Raw genomic sequence first — 21,941 nt, 5'->3', positions numbered from 1 at the left:
ACGCACGCACACACACACACACACACACACACACGCACACACTTCCTCTCTCTCTCTCTCTCTGCTCCACTCCCTAACAACCCCATTGTCATAAAGAGGGGAGAATATGTCAGACTTTCTCTACCCCTCTGCTTCACCTCCTCCAAATATAACCCTCTGTTGTAGACTTATCAGCCTGTTAGGACTGTCCTTGTGTGCCTATTACCCAGGAACAACCATCATTTTATGGCCCCTGACTGCCGTACAGGGGCCACTAGGGGCCCACAAACAGGTCAGGTTACACAGCACGACTACAGCCATAGAAATATAACTACTAGAACAGGTTTTCCAATTCAAGTCAATATTCTGTGATGGGTGGACCAGCGGCCATATTGACTGTACCCACAGGAGTAATACCATGTCAGCCATATTGAGTGTATCCATTCTGAGGTGGTCTGAAGGGCTTTGACTGTTCTAGAAACTATATTTCTATGACTACAGTTACAGAGCAGAGCTATATTTAGAGGCAGCTGGGATATCACCCTGATTCATACTGCTACACCCAGGAGGTCGTAAAACTCGGATGCTGCCTTCGTGTCGGTCCAGTCACAGGAGATCGGTATGTGACTCTTAGTCAAGGTACTTCCACTTATAAAGTCATTCACAAGTTTCAGAAGTCGAAAGACACCCAGGTGATAGATGGTCATGCTGGAGTACTCATACACACATCTACGTGGCGTAGTCGAGTACCTATCCACCCTTGGCTGCTTGACTCATAGGCCTCCAGTAAAACAGTCACGGTGGATATCATTTTTATGTTCTGAATTGCTCAGTGTCTAAGACGAAGTGTAAAGCTAATTTATACCGAAAACCACACCCTAAACTATATGGACAGAACAAACCACACCCTAAACTATATGTACAGAACAAACCACACCCTAAACTATATGGACAGAACAAACCACACCCTAAACTATATGGACAGAACAAACCACACCCTAAACTATATGGACAGAACAAACCACACCCGAAACTATATGGACAGAACAAACCACACCCTAAACTATATGGACAGAACAAACCACACCCTAAACTATATGGACAGAACAAACCACACCCTAAACTATATGGACAGAACAAACCACACCCTAAACTATATGGATAGAACAAACCACACCCTAAACTATATGGACAGAACAAACCACACCCTAAACTATATGGACAGAACAAACCACACCCTAATCTATATGGACAGAACAAACCACACCCTAAACTATATGGACAGAACAAACCACACCCTAAACTATATGGACAGAACAAACCACACCCTAAACTATATGGACAGAACAAACCACACCCTAAACTATATGGACAGAACAAACCACACCCTAAACTATATGGACAGAACAAACCACACCCTAAACCATATGGACAGAAAAAAACACACCCTAAACTATATGGACAGAACAAACCACACCCTAAACTATAGGAACAGAACAAACCACACCCTAAACTATATGGACAGAACAAACCACACCCTAAACTATATGGACAGAACAAACCACACCCTAAACTGTATGGACAGAACAAACCACACCCGAAACTATATGGACAGAACAAACCACACCCTAAACTATAGGAACAGAACAAACCACACCCTAAACCATATGGACAGAACAAACCACACCCTAAACTATATGGACAGAACAAACCACACCCTAAACTATATGGACAGAACAAACCACACCCTAAACTATATGGACAGAACAAACCACACCCTAAACTATATGGACAGAACAAACCACACCCTAAACTATATGGACAGAACAAACCACACCCTAAACTATATGGACAGAACAAACCACACCCTAAACTATATGGACAGAACAAACCACACCCTAAACTATATGGACAGAACAAACCACACCCTAAACTATATGAACAGAACAACGGATGTAAATTCTCTACTGCATTGTTTCTCCTTCATAACTGAACATATTGACAAAGGATTTACCTAGACAGTAAACAGAGAAGATATTTATTATTGAATCATATATTATTTATAACTGAATCATCTAAATAACACAAAGTCATAAATGACATCCTGTCAGCAAGTACTGCTCATTTTCACCTATCAATCAGTCATGGTTACCAAAGCTGTACCTCCTAAAAATGTTCTCTGAATGAACGTGAAAAAGCCAGACATCAAGTTCTCTTCCCTTCAAACATGATCATTCCTCTGTACTTCCCCCTCAGTCCAGTCCAGATACCACCAAATGTTCGCCCACAAACATAGAGCAGAAAATGTTCCAAAGCTCTGGCCCTGGGAGGTATAATGTTGGCGATGTCTGTCCAGAGATGTCTGTCTGTCAAGCTGAACCAAGGGTCAAAGGGAATCAAATCTAGGAATATTGCTCTTGGCATGGTTCTGTCATCTGAGCTGGTAACTAAACTACGAGGAGGGGCGTGGGCCTGGAGAATGGAGGTCATGCCAGGTTGCTTGTGTAATCGTCACAAATCACACGGCTGGTGGTGACCGATGTGGGGCAAAGGCTCAGAGAAGACCTCCTCATCCATAACTGGACCACAAAACTGGTCACATAAGTCTGACTTGGTCAAAGAGGAGACACTCTTTTTTACAGCTGTTGGTCAAATCAAATCAAATCAAAAGTTTATTTGTCACTTGTGCCGAATACAACAGGTGTAGACCTTACAGTGAAATGCTTACTTACAGGCTCCAACCAACAGTGCAACTTCTAAGTAAAAAAAAGGTATTATCATCGGATGGGGCCACAGTGTCTTCTGATCCCTCCTGTCTCAGCCTCCAGTATTTATGCTGCAGTAGTTTATGTGTCGGGGGGCTAGGGTCAGTCTGTTACATCTGGAGTATTTCTCTTGTCTTATCCGGTGTCCTGTGTGAATTGAAATATGCTCTCTCTAATTCTCTCTTTCTCTCTTTCTCTCGGAGGACCTGAGCCCTAGGACCATGCCTCAGGACTACCTGGTATGATGACTCCTTGCTGTCCCCAGTCCACCTGGCCATGCTGCTGCTCCAGTTTCAACTGTTCTGCCTGCGGCTATGGAACCCTGACCTGTTCACCGGACGTGCTTGTTGCACCCTCGACAACTACTATGATTATTATTATTTGACCATGCTGGTCATTTATGAACATTTTAACATCTTGACCATGTTCTGTTATAATATCCACCCTGCACAGCCAGAAGAGGACTGGCCACCCCTCATAGCCTGGTTCCTCTCTAGGTTTCTTCCTAGGTTTTTGGCCTTTCTAGGGAGTTTTTCCTAGGGAGTTTTTCCTAGCCACCGTGCTTCATTCACATGCTTTGCTTGCTGTTTGGGGTTTTAGGCTGGGTTTCTGTACAGCACTTTGAGATATCAGCTGATGTACGAAGGGCTATATAAATAAATTTGATTTGATTTGATTAGGTGAACAATAGATAAGTAAAGAAATAAAAACAACAGTAAAAAAGACAGTGAAAAATAACAGTAGCGAGGCTATAACAGTAGCGAGGCTATAACAGTAGCGAGGCTATAACAGTAGCGAGGTTATATACAGTAGCGAGGCTACATACCGGTTAGTCAGGCTGATTGAGGTAGTATGTACATGTGGATATGGTTAAATTGACTATGCATATATGATAAACAGAGAGTAGCAGTAGCGTAAAAGAGGGGTTGGCGGGTGGTGGGACACAATGCAGATAGTCCGGGTAGCCAATGTGCGGGGGCACCGGTTGGTCGGACTAATTGAGGTAGTATGTACATGAATGCATAGTTAAAGTGACTATACATATATGATAAACAGAGAGTAGCAGCAGTGTAAAAGAGGGGTTGGGTGGGGCACACAATGCAAATAGTCCTGTAGCCATTTGATTACCTGTTCAGGAGTCTGCTGTTGGTCAAGTTTGGTCATTTGAATAGAAATTCAGCCCTATATGTGAGAGGGGATTTTATGTCATCACTGTACATGTGGAGTACACAAAGTATCCCTTTAAAGGATTGTGACATTCTGGGGACATGATCCCATCTTGTACATATTACAGATGGACACAATCTGAAATACATCTATTACAACATATGTAATAGGAGTGTCATTACACAGTATAGTGCTTTATAACCTGCCTTAAGTGTCAAGGCAACACAACTTTACTTCAGCCATAATGACTGCTCCTTGTGCTCATTTAACTGAACAAACACATAAACAACACTATATTTATTTGTTTTAATTTTCCTCGGTTGGATGTACATTTTATTTGAGACACTGAAATGGTGAGATACTGAAATGTTCACCGATCTACCAGAATAATGGATCATATGGAAATCAATTAATACCAGAATACATACTATCACATTTGAAACCATTCAATTACAAATGAGTATTTCTCGCATTTAACATAATTCTAACACATATCACAACTCTTGAATGACAAGAGATTTAAGCTATCAAGTGACTTCCACAATCCAGTGATCTTTAACACAGAAATAATTGGAGTGAAAGTAGAACATCTAAGCCATGTAGGATCTCAAGTTTAAAGTTCTAGAAGGAACCAGCCAGGATGAGGATACGTGACCTCCTAAACTCCCCTCTCCACTTAGCTGGGGGGGAAAATCCGCCTCACCCCTATCATTCAACACCTCACCCCCAACAATGCCCACTCGCCCCCGGGCGCTAAAGAGATCCTCTGGCTAACTGGACTGTTCCTTGGCTACACCAGGGTCATGTTCATTAGGGCATGCAGCGTTTTCCATCTCAAAACATTCTGCAACACAAAACGAAAATGAGCGTTTCTTATTGGACAAGGAAGTACTTTTTTTTGTCCACTTTCTTCTGTTTTGTGCCTAATGAACACAACCCCGAGTCATGACACCAACCACGGGAGGACTTAGCCTTCCTGGTGGGCCGTGGTGTTGAGGCCAAAGGCCTGGACCTCTGACTAGCTGCAAGGCTTGGACTCAATACACAAGACATATACTACTGCTTTATTTGGCTTCATTTGTATTGGCCAAGTCTCAAAAGAAAGCTGCATCAAATGACCCAGAACAACGACGTGGTGGACACTGGGCATTTGACTTATTTGTTTACTAGCTCCTGCAGTTAGCATATTTTATTGACATTTACACTGTTGATGACTTCCATTTCCAAATGAACATCTCAACAGCATCAGCTCTGATCTGGAGTCGTTCACAAACATTGGCACATTCTGAAATATGATGATAGTCTCGTTAATGTGTTTTCTGATCTTCCCCTGGTCGTATTCTCGCGGGGAAGAAATCTCAGAGACCAATTGGTACACTCTGATTTACCACCTCAAGATATTCCTGAACAATGTCTATTTGCGCCCCTATTGGATGGAAATTACAAGTGTAATGGCTGTGCTCAATGCAATGGCACTTATAAATGTAGATCCTTCAAACACCCCCAAACAGGGAAATCTATCCCAATTAAAGGTGTTATTACGTGTTCCACTAAGGCAGTTATTTATCTTATAACTTGTCCTTGTGGTAAAAATTATGTGGGTAAAACAAAGTGTGAATTAAAAGTACGTATCTCAGAGCACCGTAGCACCATTAGGTGCAAAAACTTAACTTACCCAGTTGCGGCCCACTTTTTGGAAGCAAACCATCCGATTTCGTCTCTGCGTTATATTGGCATCGAACATGTCACCCTCCCGAGGAGAGGGGGTGACCTTGATAATTTATTGTTAAAACGAGAGGCTGCCTGGATCTTTAATTTAAAGACCCTTGCTCCCTTCGGTCTCAACGTGGACTTTGATCTGAAGCCATTCTTGTGATAATTGTGATTTTTGCCATTGTAATTGTTTGTTAGATACATTTTAGACTACAAATGCTATGATCGTATGCTATCCATTTGTTTGTCTTTTTGTATGTTCTTTGTATGCCATTTTTTAAAAATATTTGAGTTAACCAATGATATTAGGCCATACTTGGCCATGATTACAAACACCTGTGTGTCTCTTGACACTATATAAATGACTCATCTCGCAGTGTTTGTGATGATACCCTGATGAAGACAGCTTCGCTGTCGAAACGTTGGTTATAAAATTTTTGCATCTGAGCTCTTAGAGTGTGCGGCTTTCCTTTATTTTCTAGTGTTCTACTCCGCTAGCCAGCACCTCGCCTTTATAGGTGTGCGTTTCTTTTTTCTAGATTGTTCCATTTCCAAATGAACATCTCAACAGCATCAGCTCTGATCTGGAGTCGTAGAGTACATCTGCTGTGAGAAGGTATGGATGGAGCTGTGTTTACACTGAGCAGACATTAAAAACAGCAAACATCCGTTAAGCTTTTAGTGCAGTGGGCTAAATCAGGGTCACACAGAGGGTTTCTTGGCAGTCTTAAACACATCTACAAAAGTATCCACCTCACACACACGGCTATGGGCTAAAAATAGATATAGAGTTCAAATGTATTCCATTTTGAGTTTGCATCCCAATATTACACTTTATATACACCACAGAAGACTGAAATATAACAAAACCGTGTGAAATAGAAACACCGGATTTTCTAAGTTAAAAAAATATATGTTTATTAAGTATGAAATTATGAAAAATATGAATAACATTCCACCCATGAGGCCACTAGGTCATTTGACTTCAGGAAAGAGCTACTACCACATTATACCACATAAAACCCAGAGGAACAGGCCAATACGTCCCATGTTAAACATACAAACACAATCCTATAGACACAGGCCTTCTGCTGGTTTCACTCCGCCTGCCTACGTTCTCCACCAGTGTCACCTGTTGAATGGTAAAGACAGACACTGTAGCATTGTGTCAACGCTAACCAAGGGAAGTGATTACGGGGGGCCTTGAAACTGTCTTGTGCCAGAGTAAGAAGGGAGAGGATAGTGAACGCTACAACACGCCACAGAAAATAATTGTTAGGAGCATATTCTACCGCTCAGACTTCAAATGAATGCTAGACAGATGCTCCTTTCAGCACCAGTAGGTTGCTGGTGGCAGTGCCATGGTAGTGATGACACACGCTGCCTGGTTAAGGCTTACTTGTGTACTGCCTATGATAGTGCAGTCAACCTGCTAAAAATAAAGACTGCGCAATGTTGCTCTCAGCACGACCCAAGAACAACCAACAACCAAAGGTTAGCAGGGTGGATAAAAGGGCAGATAGGACAAAATAATGCCTTTCAACAGCTTCAACAACAACAGTGTATTGTATATGCATGTGATAAAGAGTGCCTTTGATAGCCTGATACCTGGTACAGAGGCCTGTTAAAGTGGTCTGGTACAGAGGTCTGTTAAAGTGGTCTGGTACAGAGGTCTGTTAAAGTGGTCTGGTACAGAGTTCTGTTAAAGTGGTCTGGTACAGAGGCCTGTTAAAGTGGTCTGGTACAGAGGTCTGTTAAAGTGGTCTGATACAGAGGTCTGTTAAAGTGGTCTGGTACAGAGGCCTGTTAAAGTGGTCTGGTACAGAGGCCTGTTAAAGTGGTCTGGTACAGAGGTCTGTTAAAGTGGTCTGGTACAGAGGTCTGTTAAAGTGGTCTGGTACAGAGGCCTGTTAAAGTGGTCTGGTACAGAGGTCTGTTAAAGTGGTCTGGTACAGAGGCCTGTTAAAGTGGTCTGGTACAGAGGTCTGTTAAAGTGGTCTGATACAGAGGCCTGTTAAAGTGGTCTGGTACAGAGGCCTGTTAAAGTGGTCTGATACAGAGGCCTGTTAAATTGGTCTGGTACAGAGGCCTGTTACAGAGGCCTGTTAAAGTGGTCTGGTACAGAGGTCTGTTAAAGTGGTCTGATACAGAGGCCTGTTAAAGTGGTCTGGTACAGAGGCCTGTTAAAGTGGTCTGGTACAGAGGCCTGTTAAAGTGGTCTGGTACAGAGGCAAGTTACAGTGAATGAAGATCAGTGAGGTCTGGGGATGTCTGTGAGTCTCCAGACCGGCTAACACTCTAGGTCTTAAAATAGAGTGGAGAATTCTCTGTCCCCCTCCCCCTTCCATCCCCTGACCCATTGTAGGGCTATTTCTGGCCACAGGGGGTACCAGCTCCAAACACTTTAGCACCTGTTGCTACCCTCCAGCAACCAACCATGCCCTGCGCAAGCCTCTGTGTCCAGCCATGCTCCCCTGACCCTGGGATGTGTTGTTGTCAGCTACATGTCATCCATTTTTGTTATAAGCCCGGGAATGAACCACAGAAACTCTATATCAAATAAATGTTCTTATTTTCTTCCTTCACTTTTTGGAATACGAGTTGGGCCTAACTTCTCTACTTTTACAGTCTATAATGATCATCCACAGAATGACTTGTCTCTTATGTCATGTTATCGATGACACTAGATCAGTGTCACATGGGTTTGACAGTCATGTGTGGATCAGAGTATTCCATCCACGGAGATGAATAGTGTGGTTAATAATCAGGTGGATCTCTTGGTAATGAGAGTGTATTTTAGATAGTGATGCTGCTCCTCTCTGGTGGAAATCCCCTGGCCCGGTGTAAAGGTTGCCTGAAACTCCCCGTGGCCCAGAGTAAATCCACAGGGTTCAGAGGAAACTAAAGACCTAGCGGGCTAATCGTGTTAACGCTAATTTAATTTACCTCCGCTCCCTGGTGGTGCAGCAAGCACAGCAGAACTTCATCTGGAGGTTTTACACTGATATTAGATGTGTATGAGAGCACACGCTCACACACGCTTGCACGCACTCGTACTCATGCACACACACACGCTTGCTCACATGGACAAGACACTGCAATTGAAGCAGGACGTTTACAGTGCCTTGCGAAAGTATTCACCCCCTTTGGCATTTTTCCTATTTTGTTGTATTACAACCTGGAATTAAAATCGATTTTGGGGGGTTGTATCATTTGATTTACACCACATGCCTACCACTTTGAATATGCATCATATTTGTATTGTGAAACAAATAAGATATATGACAAAAAAACAGAAAACTTGAGCTTGCATAACTATTCACCCCACAAAGTCAATACTTTGTTGAGCCACCTTCTGCAGCAATTACAGCTGCAAGTCTCTTGGGGTATGTCTCTATAAGCTTGGCACATCTAGCCACTGGGATTTTTGCCCATTCTTCAAGGCAAAACTGCTCCAGCTCCTTCAAGTTAGATGGGTTCCTTATGGTGTACAGCAATCTTTAAGTCATACCACAGATTCTCAATTGGATTGAGGTCTGGGCTTTGACTAGGCCATTCCAAGACATTTAAATGTTTCCCCTTAAACCACTCGAGTGTTGCTTTAGCAGTCCGCTTAGGGTCATTGACCTGCTGGAAGGTGAACCTCCGTGCCAGTCTCAAATCTCTGGGAGACTGAAACAGGTTTCCCTAAAAAATGTCCCTGTATTTAGCGCCATCTATTATTCCTTTAATTCTGACCAGTTTCCCAGTCCCTGCCGATGAAAAACATCCCCAATGCATGATGCTGCCACCACCATGCTTCACTGTGGGGATGATGTTCTCGGGGTGATGAAAGGTGTTGGGTTTGTGCCAGACATAACGTTTTCCAATTTTAGTCTCATCTGACCAGAGTACCTTCTTCCATATGTTTGGGGAGTCTCCCACATGCCATTTGTCAAACACCAAACGTGTTTGCTTATTTTTTTCTTTAAGCGATGACTTTTTTCTGGACACTCTTCCGTAAAGCTCAGCTCTGTGGAGTGTATGGCTTAAAGGGGTCCTATGGACAGATACTCCAATCTTCACTGTGGAGCTTTGCAGCTCCTTCAGGGTTATCTTTGGTCTCTTTGTTGCCTCTCTGATTAATGCCCTCCTTGCCTGGTCCGGGAGTCTCTTTTGTTGTGGTGCCATATTCTTTCAGTTTTTTTATAATGGATTTAATGATGCTCCGTGGGATGTTCAAAGTTTCGGATATTTTTTATAACCCAACCCTGATCTGTACTTCTCCACAACTTTGTCCCTGACCTGTTTGGAGAGCTCCTTGGTCTTCATGGTGCCCCTTGCTTAGTGGTGTTGCAGACTCTGGGGCCTTTCATAACAGGTGTATATATACTGAGATCATGTGACAGATCATTTGACACTTAGATTGCACACAGGTGGACTTTATTTAACTAATTATGTGACTTCTGAAGGTAATTGGTTGCACCAGATCTTATTTAGGGGCTTCATAGCAAAGGGGGGGAATACATAGGCACGCACCACTTTTCCGTATTTAATTGTTTTAAATTTTTTTGAACAAGTTATGTTTTTTCATTTCACTTCACCAATTTGGACTATTTTGTGTATGTTCATTACATGAAATCCCCCAAAAAATCAATTTAAATTACAGGTTGTAATGCAACAATATAGGAAAAACACCAAGGGGGTGAATACTTTTGCAAGGCACTGTATGTGCAATCTTTACATACCTGAGAGTACTAGAGAATATACTGTAATGTATTGCATACTTTTGTTACACGATACAAATGTACTGTAATGTATTACATACTGTTCGTACACTATACAAATATACTGTATTGTATGTTGCATACACTATTCAAATGACTGCCAGTGCTTTGAAGGTTAGATTCTCTTTATTCTCTGTTATCTGGCCCCCAGTGACCCCTGGACCAACTAAGTTTATGAACTTCATGCACCTCCTCTACAGTACTTGTTAATGAATGAAGTAGTTAGTCCTGATATGGCCCCATAATAATGGAGCATGCAGCCATACCAGGGCATAACAGGGCTAAGAACTGGTACTTTCACAGTATTGATTGAGAGAGAGATGAATCTGCAACCAGTATCAGGATGATTGTAACATTCCTTCCGTTGAGGTGCATCAGTGAGATAATGAACTGCTATAGTTGAGGCGTGACACAGAACTTCCCCCAGCCCTGGCCACTAAAGCCTGGAGAACATCAGGGCGTGTCTCACCCGTCCCCAAAAGCCCAGAGCCTACATCATCATCGGCAGCTCTACCCGCAGCATTCTGACTGGAAGTGCTGCCTGTTGCCGGTCGGAATGTTTCTCCAAACTGAACTACGGTTGCCTGGCAACAGGCTCAACGAGGACAGACACATGGTCCGGGTGACAGACGTCCTGGGGTTCATATCAGAAGGTTCGCCTGGCGCCTTGGGGGGTTAATTTAGAGAGTGCGGGGGTACGGGGGCTGATGCAAACTACAGTAACCACATCCAGAGGCAACAGGCACGAAGTCCTCTCTCTCTCTCTCTCTGATCTATATTCTACAGCTCCATGCTGGATGTAGGCTAGAGGGTGTGGATGATTAGGAGGGGAGGTGTTAAGTCCAGATGTATTTTCTAAAGCTCTATATTCTGGGTGGGCTAGAGGGTCCGATCTATTTTCTACAGCTCTATATTATGCTGGGCTATACACTAAGTGTACAAGACATTAGGAACAGCTGCTCTTTCCATGACATAGACTGACCAGGTGAAAGCTATGATCCCTTACTGAGGTCACTTGTTAAATCCACATCAATCAAATCAAGTTTTTATTGTCACATGCTTCGTAAACAGCAGGTGTAGACTAACAGTGAAATGCTTACAATCAGTGTAGATTTAAGGGGAGGAGAGAGGTTAAAGAAGGATTTTTAAGCCTTGAGACAATTGAGACATGGATTGTGTATGTGTGTCATTCAGAGTCGTCCTCCCCTCAGCAGCCTCCACTGGTGCCTTTGAATGGGGTATGGTAGTAGGTGCCAGGCGCACCAGTTTGAGTGTGTCAAGAACTACAACGCTGCTGGGTTTTCCACGCTCAACAGTTCTTTGTGTGAGTCCATGCCCAGATGAAATGATGCTGTTATGAGGGCAAAAGGGGGTGCAACTCAATATTAGGAAGGTGTTCCTAAGGTTTCGTACACTCAGTGTATGTAGGCTTGAGGGTGAGGATCTATTTTCAACAGCTCTATATTATGCTGGGCTATATGTAGGCTAGAGGGTGAGGATCTATTTTCTACAGCTCTGTATAATGCTGGGCTATATGTAGGCTAGAGGATGAGGATCTATTTTCTACAGCTCTATATAATGCTGGGCTATATGTAGGCTAGAGGATGAGGATCTATTTTCTACAGCTCTATATAATAGGCTATATGTAGGCTAGAGGGTGAGGATGATTAGGGAGGTGTTAACAAGTCTGAAGCAGCTACCCAAGAGACCACTGACACACCACATGACACTCAATGATGCATTCCAAATAAGGGAAAGGGGATACCTGGTCAGTTGTACAACTGAATGCATTCAACCAAAATGTGTCTTCCACATAGGGTTGCAACATTCAGGAGTTCTTGTCAAATAGAAATGTAATACCCAGGGTGGGCGCTCTCTTTAAGGTGCAAATTAGGCTTGCTCTTTACTTTGTATTTCTATGAGCAACTTTCTGAACATGGAGCGGATTTTCTGACCCTATAACCCCTTCTAATTGTTGCAACAGAATGTAATGGTCCTTGGGGTATGTTGGTTGTAGTGGTGGTCTGATACCGGTAAAGAAGAAAAGTCCCATGTCCTATCAGTAGCTGTGGTAGCCAAGCAACAAGCCAGTATCAGGTATAACTGCCATGCTGGGAACACACTACTACTGGTTGTTTTCACTGTCTTAGGTTTACATTCCTGTCCAGTCTCAGACAGCCCCCCGTGCCTCAGACCAGTTGGCCTACTTCACTAAATGGATGCAGGAGTGATTATGAGAGTGTTTTGGCCGCTCTGAGTGCATTCCAAACAGCCCTCTCAGTCACCCCCCAACATAATGATTCAGAATAAGGACCCGTCTAGCCTCATGATAGTTGTGATATAGCCATCTTGGAGAAGCAGGTGGTCTCATCTCAGAGTTCTTCCTGGTCAGGTCACATGATCAGGAAACATTCCTTGGCCCAATCATCACACTTATACTCATGTACATACCTTAAACACTTTTAAACTCCAATACACAGGGCACACAAGCTCTCTCCATACGTACAAACCCATACATAGACTCCAGACGAAAGGGCAAACCAATTGTCAACTTGTGTCAAAAATGGAGACAGAGTTCATGCCATTTTACAGTTAAAGAACGTTCGAAGGACTCCTGGACCGGGGCTGTTTTTAGGGATAAATCTTAAAAGAATTTCATGGCTTAAAGGCTAAGCTGGCCAATGTCACAGGCCACAGTGTAAGCACTCTTGGTGACGTGGTTCTGGATGCTAGGAGCTGGCCGATGGAGGGCATGTCCGGGTGGTAATTCCACAGAAGGGGGGCGAGGACCATGAGGGTCAGTCTGAGGACACAGTGGAGTGACAAGGGATGGGGGGGGGGGGGGGGGGATTTACGCTGGGGTGTTGATCTGACTCTACTGTCCCAGCAGTCCTGTCACTGATCCACAGAGACTCACCAAGTGACCGAACCTTGAGGCTGAGGGGACTGAGGGGCTTGTCCAAGAGGGGGAGGAGGGGTCGGGTGTCCCCACTGCCAGCACTGGAGGGATGCCCCGGGCCCCCAGGCCTACTGCTTGCCATCAATGGGGGACACAGAGGGAAAGAGTGCCTGTGTCACCCCATATCTCCTCACACTTCAGGTCAGGCCAAAAGCATTCTGTTTAGTGTTACTTCTCTGATTAGTAGGGAAAGGAAAGGGGGATACCTAGTCAGTTGTTCAAATGAATGACTTCAACTGAAATGTTTCTTCCGTATTTAACCCAACCCCTCTGAATCAGAGAGGTGCGAGAGGATGCCTTAATAGACATCCACGTCACCCGCGCCAGGGGAACTTGCTCAGGGGCAGAATGACAGATTTCTACCTTGTCAGCTCAGGGATTTGATCAGCAAGTATTATGGCTTCTAGTGTAAACAGTCAGGAACACAGGACAATACAGCAATCAACTGTTAACACTTATCTGCCACTGACGTCAATGCATAAATCATCCAAAATCAGGATTCTGCTTTAAGTAAGAGAAGAGAAAATGGTCCAGTTAGCACAACAGGAAGACAAGACCAACCCTGGTCTGAATGAGCAGTACAGTGTCTGAGCACCACTCCTGGTTAAACAGGTGGCCTGTAGAAATAGCCATTAACATTGTCAGGATAACAAGTATCTCTTTGTAGCAGTGATGAATCCAATTAAAGAAGCCATGTCATTTATAACCATTGCAGTAATATAATTTGATGATGACATACAATAGCCTAACTCAACATGACAGTGTGGAATTTCCATCTGGACGCGCCAACCTCTTAACCAGTGTATCAGTACAATACTCTTAGTCGTTACCACTACTGTTTCCATGGGCTTTGAAGGACCTCATGCATACCAAGGAAACAACATTTACTGGCAACCATTTTGTTACATACGGGCAACATCCCCACAGTTCAGTTTTACAGTGTAGTCTAGGCGATGCTAAAATAAACCTAAAGTAGGCTAATGCTAACCTCGTTAGCCCATGGGAACTTCCTTCTCCACTCATATGAACAAGCCATCCACAGGAACAACAACATCACCCAACAGTAGCGTTCCATGGAATCAGTGTTACACACTAACAAACCTAGCTATAGGACGGGCTCATTGTAATAGCTGGAATGGGATAAATGGATCGGTATCAACGCTACATAGCTAGCCACCCACGCTGCTGGACCAGACTAGGCCCAAGCTAAGCTAGCAGAGGTTGTGACTAGAGGGAGTACAGCTACGACCGGAAGTTACTTTCGGTAGCAGGTTAGGAGAGCATTTTAACTAACCCCAACCCTTTTCCTAACCTTAACCTAAGTCTCCTAACCTGCCACGCTAATTCTCCTAACCTGCTGTATAAATTCTCTTAACCTGTTACGAAAAAGTAACTTTCAGCCGTAGCTGTAGTCCCTCTAGTCAGAACCGCTAGCAGGGTCTGTGTACTCCCGCTCTGGCCTCCTCCCTCCTCCGGCCCCGCCTGACTCGATAATGCATGTCCCTATAAGGCCAGCTGCTGGGAATAAATTGTCATTGTGACAGTGCAGGGTGACAGCAGCTGTGAAGGCAATGTGGCTAAAGGGTAGTGCTGGGTCTGGGGAGGGGTGGAAGGAGGCCGGGGGGAGGGGAGGGGAAGAGGGATGGGGGACCTATAGTGGACGGTGTCCAGTTACAGGACGCCTGCCTTCCAATCCTAGACATCTGACAGCAGGCTGGGATTGGGATAGGAAAGCATGTTGCCCTGGTGCTGAGCGGAGCCCAAGGACAGACAAGGGTAACAGGAAGAAACGGTTTTACTTTCGAGAGATCCCTCCACCACATTTCTGGAGAGAGGCTGATCTGGATGTAATCTGGGCATTTTATTTCAACACAAAAGCAGATAAAGCAATGGACAATACATGTAATCATTGGAAAATACAAGTATGTTATATATATTAATCAATCCAGTAAAATGTAAAGCTAATCAGTCAATAGATACAAGTATCAAACATGTCCCTATCACATCTACTTGTCAGCAAGGACAGAGAGAGGGGAGGGAGAGACATTCTAAGAAAGGGAAAGAGAGAGGGGGAGAGAAATTGAAGAAAGGGAGACAAAGTGAGAGAGAGAGAGAGAGAGAGAGAGAGAGAGAGGAATCAAAGAAAGACAGAGGGAGAGAGGGTGATACAGTGAGGGAATGCAAGCTTTTCTCTCTAGTACAGTCTGAGACGTTCCATCAGCTGGTGCCATACTTTAGGACGGCTGACACACCGTCACCAAGCCAAAAGCTTCTGGTTTATTAAAGTCACACCGACTGTGTGTGTGTGTGTGTGTGTGTGTGTGTGTGTGTGTGTGTGTGTGTGTGTGTGTGTGTGTGTGTGTGTGTGTGTGTGTGTGTGAGACCAATAAAGATCTCGATGAGGCTTAATAAAGAAATATATGCACACACAGTAAAAATAACGAGAGACTACAAGATGTGCCAAGTTGGCACCATTTTAAAATGTTTTTCTAAAAAGATGAGACCTTAAAATATTCTGTCCTGATTGAACCCAGCGTTCTACCACATTTAATTTTAAACCCTTTTAAATAGTGCTGCAGGGTAGCAGAGAGAGAGGGACACGGGTGTCTATGCTCATGCCTGTGTCCAGGTGACCGCCACTGTTTGAAGGACCCCTGCATGTCCTGGCTTAAACTACAACACAAAAAAATACAAAAACTCAATTTCTACAGTACCTTCTCTGTCCCTATAAACCCACACAAATGACTGACAGAAGCTACCATCTGCATAGTTGCTAAAAGCCCGAAGAGTAAGACAGTTTAGTCCACTGAAAAGAATGTCTGGAAGTATCGGCATAGAGATCTCAGACTTTTCCAGTTTGAATAAAAATAAAGTACGTTGGATCAGTAAAAATGGATCCAGTGTGTGTGTCTACAAGCAGCAAATTGACTGGACAATGAAAGCATGCAGACAGCCAAGACATCCAACCCAACCATGCCACGTCTCATACATTTGATACATTAGCTGTACCCCAGGACATGTACAGTCCAGTACTGTAGTCTTCCAACGACCAAAAGCACTAATAAGCCTATAAACACACACCCATTCAAAATCTATTTATATCAACATCCACATGAACATATAAAAGGGTAGATAAGGTGTGAGGCCCCTTACCTGCTAAGGCCAGGACCAGCAGGCTGAAGAAGCAGCAGATTGACACTATACCCTTCATGATGGCTGCCAGGAGAACTCTGATAGCCTCACAGACTATATATACCAAGGTAAGAAAGTCAAAGGGTATGAGGTAGAACAGGGGGCGGGACAGAGCGAGAAAGAGAGAGGGCCGTTGGGTGGAGGGTGTGTGTGTGGCAGGCATCAACGTGTGTGTGTGTGTGGCAGGCAACACGGGCGTGAGAGCTGCCACACGGGGCCTTGCGCGCAGCGGCAGCTGACTGTCTCGTTTAGATAGACAGGCAGTTTGGGCACTGAGGTCAACACATAGGGACAGAGGTTTAGCATTTCCTTGTTAAATCATTCCTCAATTATATTATACAATGGTATATGGATTACAATAGCATGTAATATTAGATGGTGTACAAACTGGGACTGCTGATACATTCATATGGTTGAATGAGTGGTAAAATCAACTCATTTACATTCTACACCCACTGTGCAAATTATGATCTTTTAGGATTTAGGGATAATTAAAATAATAATTACGATAAACCATATTCACAAATTACACTCATTATCTGATCAACATGAAAATGGAACAAGCAACAACGCCTTGTCAACAACAGAATGCAATTAGCAAGTACTGTAGCTGTGACAGTTGTATCACTTTTACTACACAAACCATTCACAATAAATCATTTTCATTTAACGAGGATGATTCTGGCGTTGAAATGAGCTGTCGAATGAACTCTAGGCCTGTTAAAAATTAAGAATTATGTCCATTTGGATGCCATGTTTGGGGGTTATCAATCATAAATGTGACAGAGCTTGACTGTGTGTGTGTGTGTGTTGGCTGGCACAGCAAGACCACAGTCACCCTGGCTCTCCAAAACAGTGTGATGGGGGCTTAGTACTTTATCACAGTCAACCAGACACTGTGGTGAAAATAATCTCACAACAACTCAGTTGGAATTAATGTCTAACCGCAAATTAATCCTCAAATATGCAGGGTTAAAATGTTACTTCAAAATGTATTAAAGCCAAAGAGTGGTTCATGACTGATTTAATTTTTGCTCTGTACAGTACAGTGCCTTCTGAAACTGGAGAAGATGGTGGGATTTAGTTTGACCATGGCAGTTTGGTGCTGGTTAGATGTAATTGTTGTATCACAGGAGGAAATGCATGAACGTGTCTTATGCAGAAACATCTCTTTCTTGAAGACTTAGAGTACACATTCACCCTTCCTGTTAAATAGAGTGCAGACTTAGAGTGTGAGGGCTCCACTCTGTACACCACCAGGCATTGGGCAGAGGTAGTAGACAACTAACATATCAAATCAAAGTTTATTTGTCACATGAGCCGAATACAACAGGTGTAGACCTTACAGTGAAATGCTTACTTACAAGCCCTTAACCAACAACGCAGCTTAAAAAAAATACAGATAAGAATAAGAAATAAAAGTAACAAGTAATTAAAGAGCAGCAGTAAAATAACAATAGCGAGACTATATACAGGTGGATACTGGTACAGAGTCAATGTGCGGGGCACCGGTTAGTTCGGTTAGTTGAGGTAATATGTACATGTAGGCAGAGTTATTAAAGTGACTATGCATAGATGATAACAGAGAGTAGCAGCGGTGTAAAAGGGGGGGGGGGGCAATGCAAATAGTCTGGGTACCCATTTGATTAGGTGTTCAGGAGTCTTATGGCTTGGGGGTAGAAGCTGTTTAGAAGTCTCTTGGAAAATAAAGGAGAGCAGCACACTAGGAGCTCAAATGCAAAACTATTTATGTCCAACGTTTCGACAGACAAGCTGTCTTCATCAGACAAGCTGTCTTGGACATAGACTTGGCGGTCCGTTACCGCTTGCTGTGCGGTAGCAGAGAGAACAGTCTATGACTAGGGTGAATGGAGTCTGACAATTTTTAGGGCCTTCCTCTGACACCGCCTGGTATAGAGGTCCTGGATGGCAGGAAGCTTGGCCCCAGTGATGTACTGGGCAGTTCACACTACCCTCTGTAGTGCCTGCGGTCGAAGGCCGAGCAGTTGCCATACCAGGCATTGATGCAACCAGTCAGGATACTCTCAATGGTGCAGCTGTAGAACCTTTTGAGGATCTGAGGACCCATGCCAAATCTTTTCAGTCTCCTGAGGGGGAATAGGTTTTGTCGTACCCTCTTCACGACTGTGTTCGTGTGCTTGGACCATGTTAGTTTGTTGGTGATGTGGACACCAAGGAACTTGAAGCTCTCAACCTGCTCCACTGCAGCCCCATCGATGAGAACGGGGGCGTGCTCGGTCCTCTTTTTCCTGTAGTCCACAATCATCTCCTTTGTCTTGATCACGTTGAGGGAGAGGTTGTTGTTCTGGCACCAAACGGCAAGGTCTCTGACCTCCTCCCTATAGGCTGTCTTGTCGTTGTCGGTGGTCAGGTCTACCACTGTTATGTCATCTGCATATTTAATGATGGTGTTGGAGTCGTGCCTGGCCGTGCAGTCATGAGTGAACAGGGAGTTCAGGAGGGGACTGAGCATGCACACCTGAGGGGCCCCTGTGTTGAGGATCAGCATGGTGGATGTGTTGTTTCATACCCTTACCACCTGGGGGCAGCCCGTCAGGAAGTCCAGGATCCAAGTTCAGAGGGAGGTGTTTAGTCCCAGGGTCCTTAGCTTAGTGATGAGCTTTGAGGGCACTATGGTGTTGAACACTGAGCTGTAGTCAATAAATAGCATTCTCACATAGGTGTTCCTTTTGTCCAGGTAGGAAAGGGCAGTGTGGAGTGCAATAGAGATTGCATCATCAGCGAATCTGTTGGGGCGGTATGCAAATTGGAGTGGGTCTCGGGTATCTGGGATAATGGTGTTGATGTGAGCCTTTCAAAATACTTCATGGCTACAGACGTGAGTGCTACAGGTCGGTAGTCATTTAGGCAGGTTACCTTAGTGTTCTTGGGCACAGGCACTATGGTGGGTGGTCTGCTTAAAACATGTTGGCATTACAGACTCGGACAGGGAAAGGTTGAAAATGTCAGTGAAGACACTTGCCATTTGGTCAGCGCATGCTCGCAGTACACGTCCTGGTAATCCGCCTGCGGCGTTGTGAATGTTGACCTGTTTAAAGGTCTTACTCACATCGGCTGTGGAGAGCATGATCACACAGTCTTCCAGAACAGCTGGTGCTCTCATGCATGTTTCAGTGTTATTTGCCTCGAAGCGAACATAGAAGTAGTTTAGCTCATCTGGTAGGCTCGTGTCACTGGGCAGCTCTCGGCTGTGCTTCCCTTCGTAGTCTGTAATATTTTGCAAGCCCTGCCACATCCGTCGAACGTTGGAGCCGGTGTAGTACAATTCGATCTTAGTCCTGTATTGATGCTTTGCCTGTTGGATGGTTTGTTGGAGGGCATAGCAGGATTTCTTATAAGCTTCCGGTTTAGAGTCCTGCTCCTTGAAAGCGGCAGCTCTAGCCTTTAGCTCAGTGCGGATGTTGCCTGTAATCCATGGCTTCTGGTTGGGTATGTACGTACGGTCACTGTGGGGACGACGTCATCGATGCACTTATTGACGAAGCCAATGACTGACATGGTGTACTCCTCAATGCCATCGGAGGAATCCCGGAACATATTCCAGACTGTGCTAGCAAAACAGTCCTGTAGCTTAGCATCTGCTACATCTGACCACTTTTTTTATTGATCTAGTCACTGGTGTTTCCTGCTTTAATTTTTGCTTGTAAGCAGGAATCAGGAGGATAGAATGAAGGTCAGATTTGCCAAATGGAGGGCGAGGGAGAGGGAGAGCTTTGTATGCGTCTCTGCGTGTGGAGTAAAGGTGGTCCATAGTTTTTTTCCCTCTGGTTGCACATTTAACATGCTGATAGAAATTTAGTAAAACGGATTTAAGTTTCCCTGCATTAAAGTTCCCGGCTATCCCACACTACATTAATGCCATAATTTACACAACAATGAAGAGGTTGTTTCTCCCCCTAAAACAAAGATAATGCCACCCAAAGACACACAGAACCCATCAGATGGAACGTACCATGTGTGGATCTCCACAGATGGTTAGTTACTTACTTCACTGGTGTTGAGCTGCAGCAGGTGAACATTATTGTGAGTCTGTGGCTGGGGGTAGAGTTGGGAAGAGACAGGGGTCTAGCCATTCATGTAGGCAGGATATGTTCCTGTCCTGTCCCTGCAGTGCACTATAATGGTGGTTGTTCTAAGAGGCACTCGGGTTCCTCCCTGCAGTTCCTCCATAAATATAGTATCCAGAGAGCATAATCTCCGACCCCAAAGAGAAGACTGGCTCTGGTTGCATGGATGGCCGGGACTGGAGAGGAGCTAAGCATGGTTAATCTTGACTGAACCTAGCTACTTAACTACCTCAACAAACTCGCAATTTCCCCCTCATGTCCCTTTCGCTTTTGACATTGAATATCTTGACTCGGGCTATCTCTATTCCAGGATACTGTCCTTCTTATGGGTGACTTCTGTTCTCACCTCTTGGTGTGTGTGATGTTCATGTTCTCCAGACTCAGATCTGTCTCGTTTACACATGGTCTGTACATTCTGTGCCTCCGCGACCATGCGCATGTGCTCTACAACATAATCTCGGAACCTAATCAATCAATTCATGTTATTTCTTTGTTTCAAGACCAAACAACATGTCCATTGATCATTCTGGGGATACATTGGCCAAATATAGACAAAAACATTTTTGTTGTTGTTGACACAATAGACAGATAAAAGACAAATAATGGGGCTGGATCGACCACTAGGAACATCCATCTTCACCAGACCCTGGTCCCTGACAAGGAAACCACTGGACAAAATAAACCATGGAAGACAAAGGAACACCTAGATGGAAGAACAGAAGTATTCATGGGAAGAAGCAAAAAAAATGGTGTAGGTGGAGATGATTCATGGATGACATGCTCACCATGGAATAAAACGGTTAAAGTCAAGTCTGTCACAAGAGACTAGCTCCAACTTCACACAGTCTGGTACTATCATGTTTATTTAGGTCGTGTTCCCCTGCTCAGACGTTGCATGCATCAACCAATGGTTGTGTGCCACTTCAGACTGTGCCGTCTCGCACCAGATTGCTAGAACATACAGTATGTGGTTAGCTGATACGTAAAATACCTACCCAGACATAGTAAGTTCTGGCATGCTCCAGCAACGTCTGAGCAGAGAAACACAACCTTAGTCATTGTGGACATTCTCCACCTCCTGCTGTGTTGACTTGACACTGTCAAATCACTGCCCCCCCCCCCCATTTCAGCGGATACCATTTTGCTTGAAGATGCCCACCATTCTACAACAGTCTAGAATGTGCTGATTGTTTTGTGTGTATTCAGATGCTCTAGTGACCAGGAGTTTCCCTGACCATGTGACCTAGCAGACCAGGTACATGTTGAGGTCCAGTCAGACCAGGTACATGTT

General features: G+C 44.2%; 1 protein-coding gene across 1 annotated transcript in view; it reads right to left on the bottom strand.

Moving 5' to 3' along the window:
- The window catches only part of srl (sarcalumenin), a 35,830-nt gene extending 19,179 nt beyond the window's left edge, over positions 1–16,651 (bottom strand). The window contains exon 1 of the mRNA XM_014202721.2: positions 16,503–16,651. Coding sequence (XP_014058196.1) covers positions 16,503–16,560 — 58 coding nt within the window. The 5' untranslated portion in view covers positions 16,561–16,651. The remainder of the gene's footprint in view (positions 1–16,502) is intronic.
- Positions 16,652–21,941: the final 5,290 nt, after the last annotated feature.

This window comes from Salmo salar, chromosome ssa06 (assembly GCF_905237065.1).
Source record: "Salmo salar chromosome ssa06, Ssal_v3.1, whole genome shotgun sequence".
NCBI classification, from domain to species: Eukaryota; Metazoa; Chordata; class Actinopteri; order Salmoniformes; family Salmonidae; genus Salmo; species Salmo salar.
The sequence above is the reverse complement of the archived record's forward strand: the minus strand, read 5'-3'. Positions and strand labels throughout refer to the sequence as shown.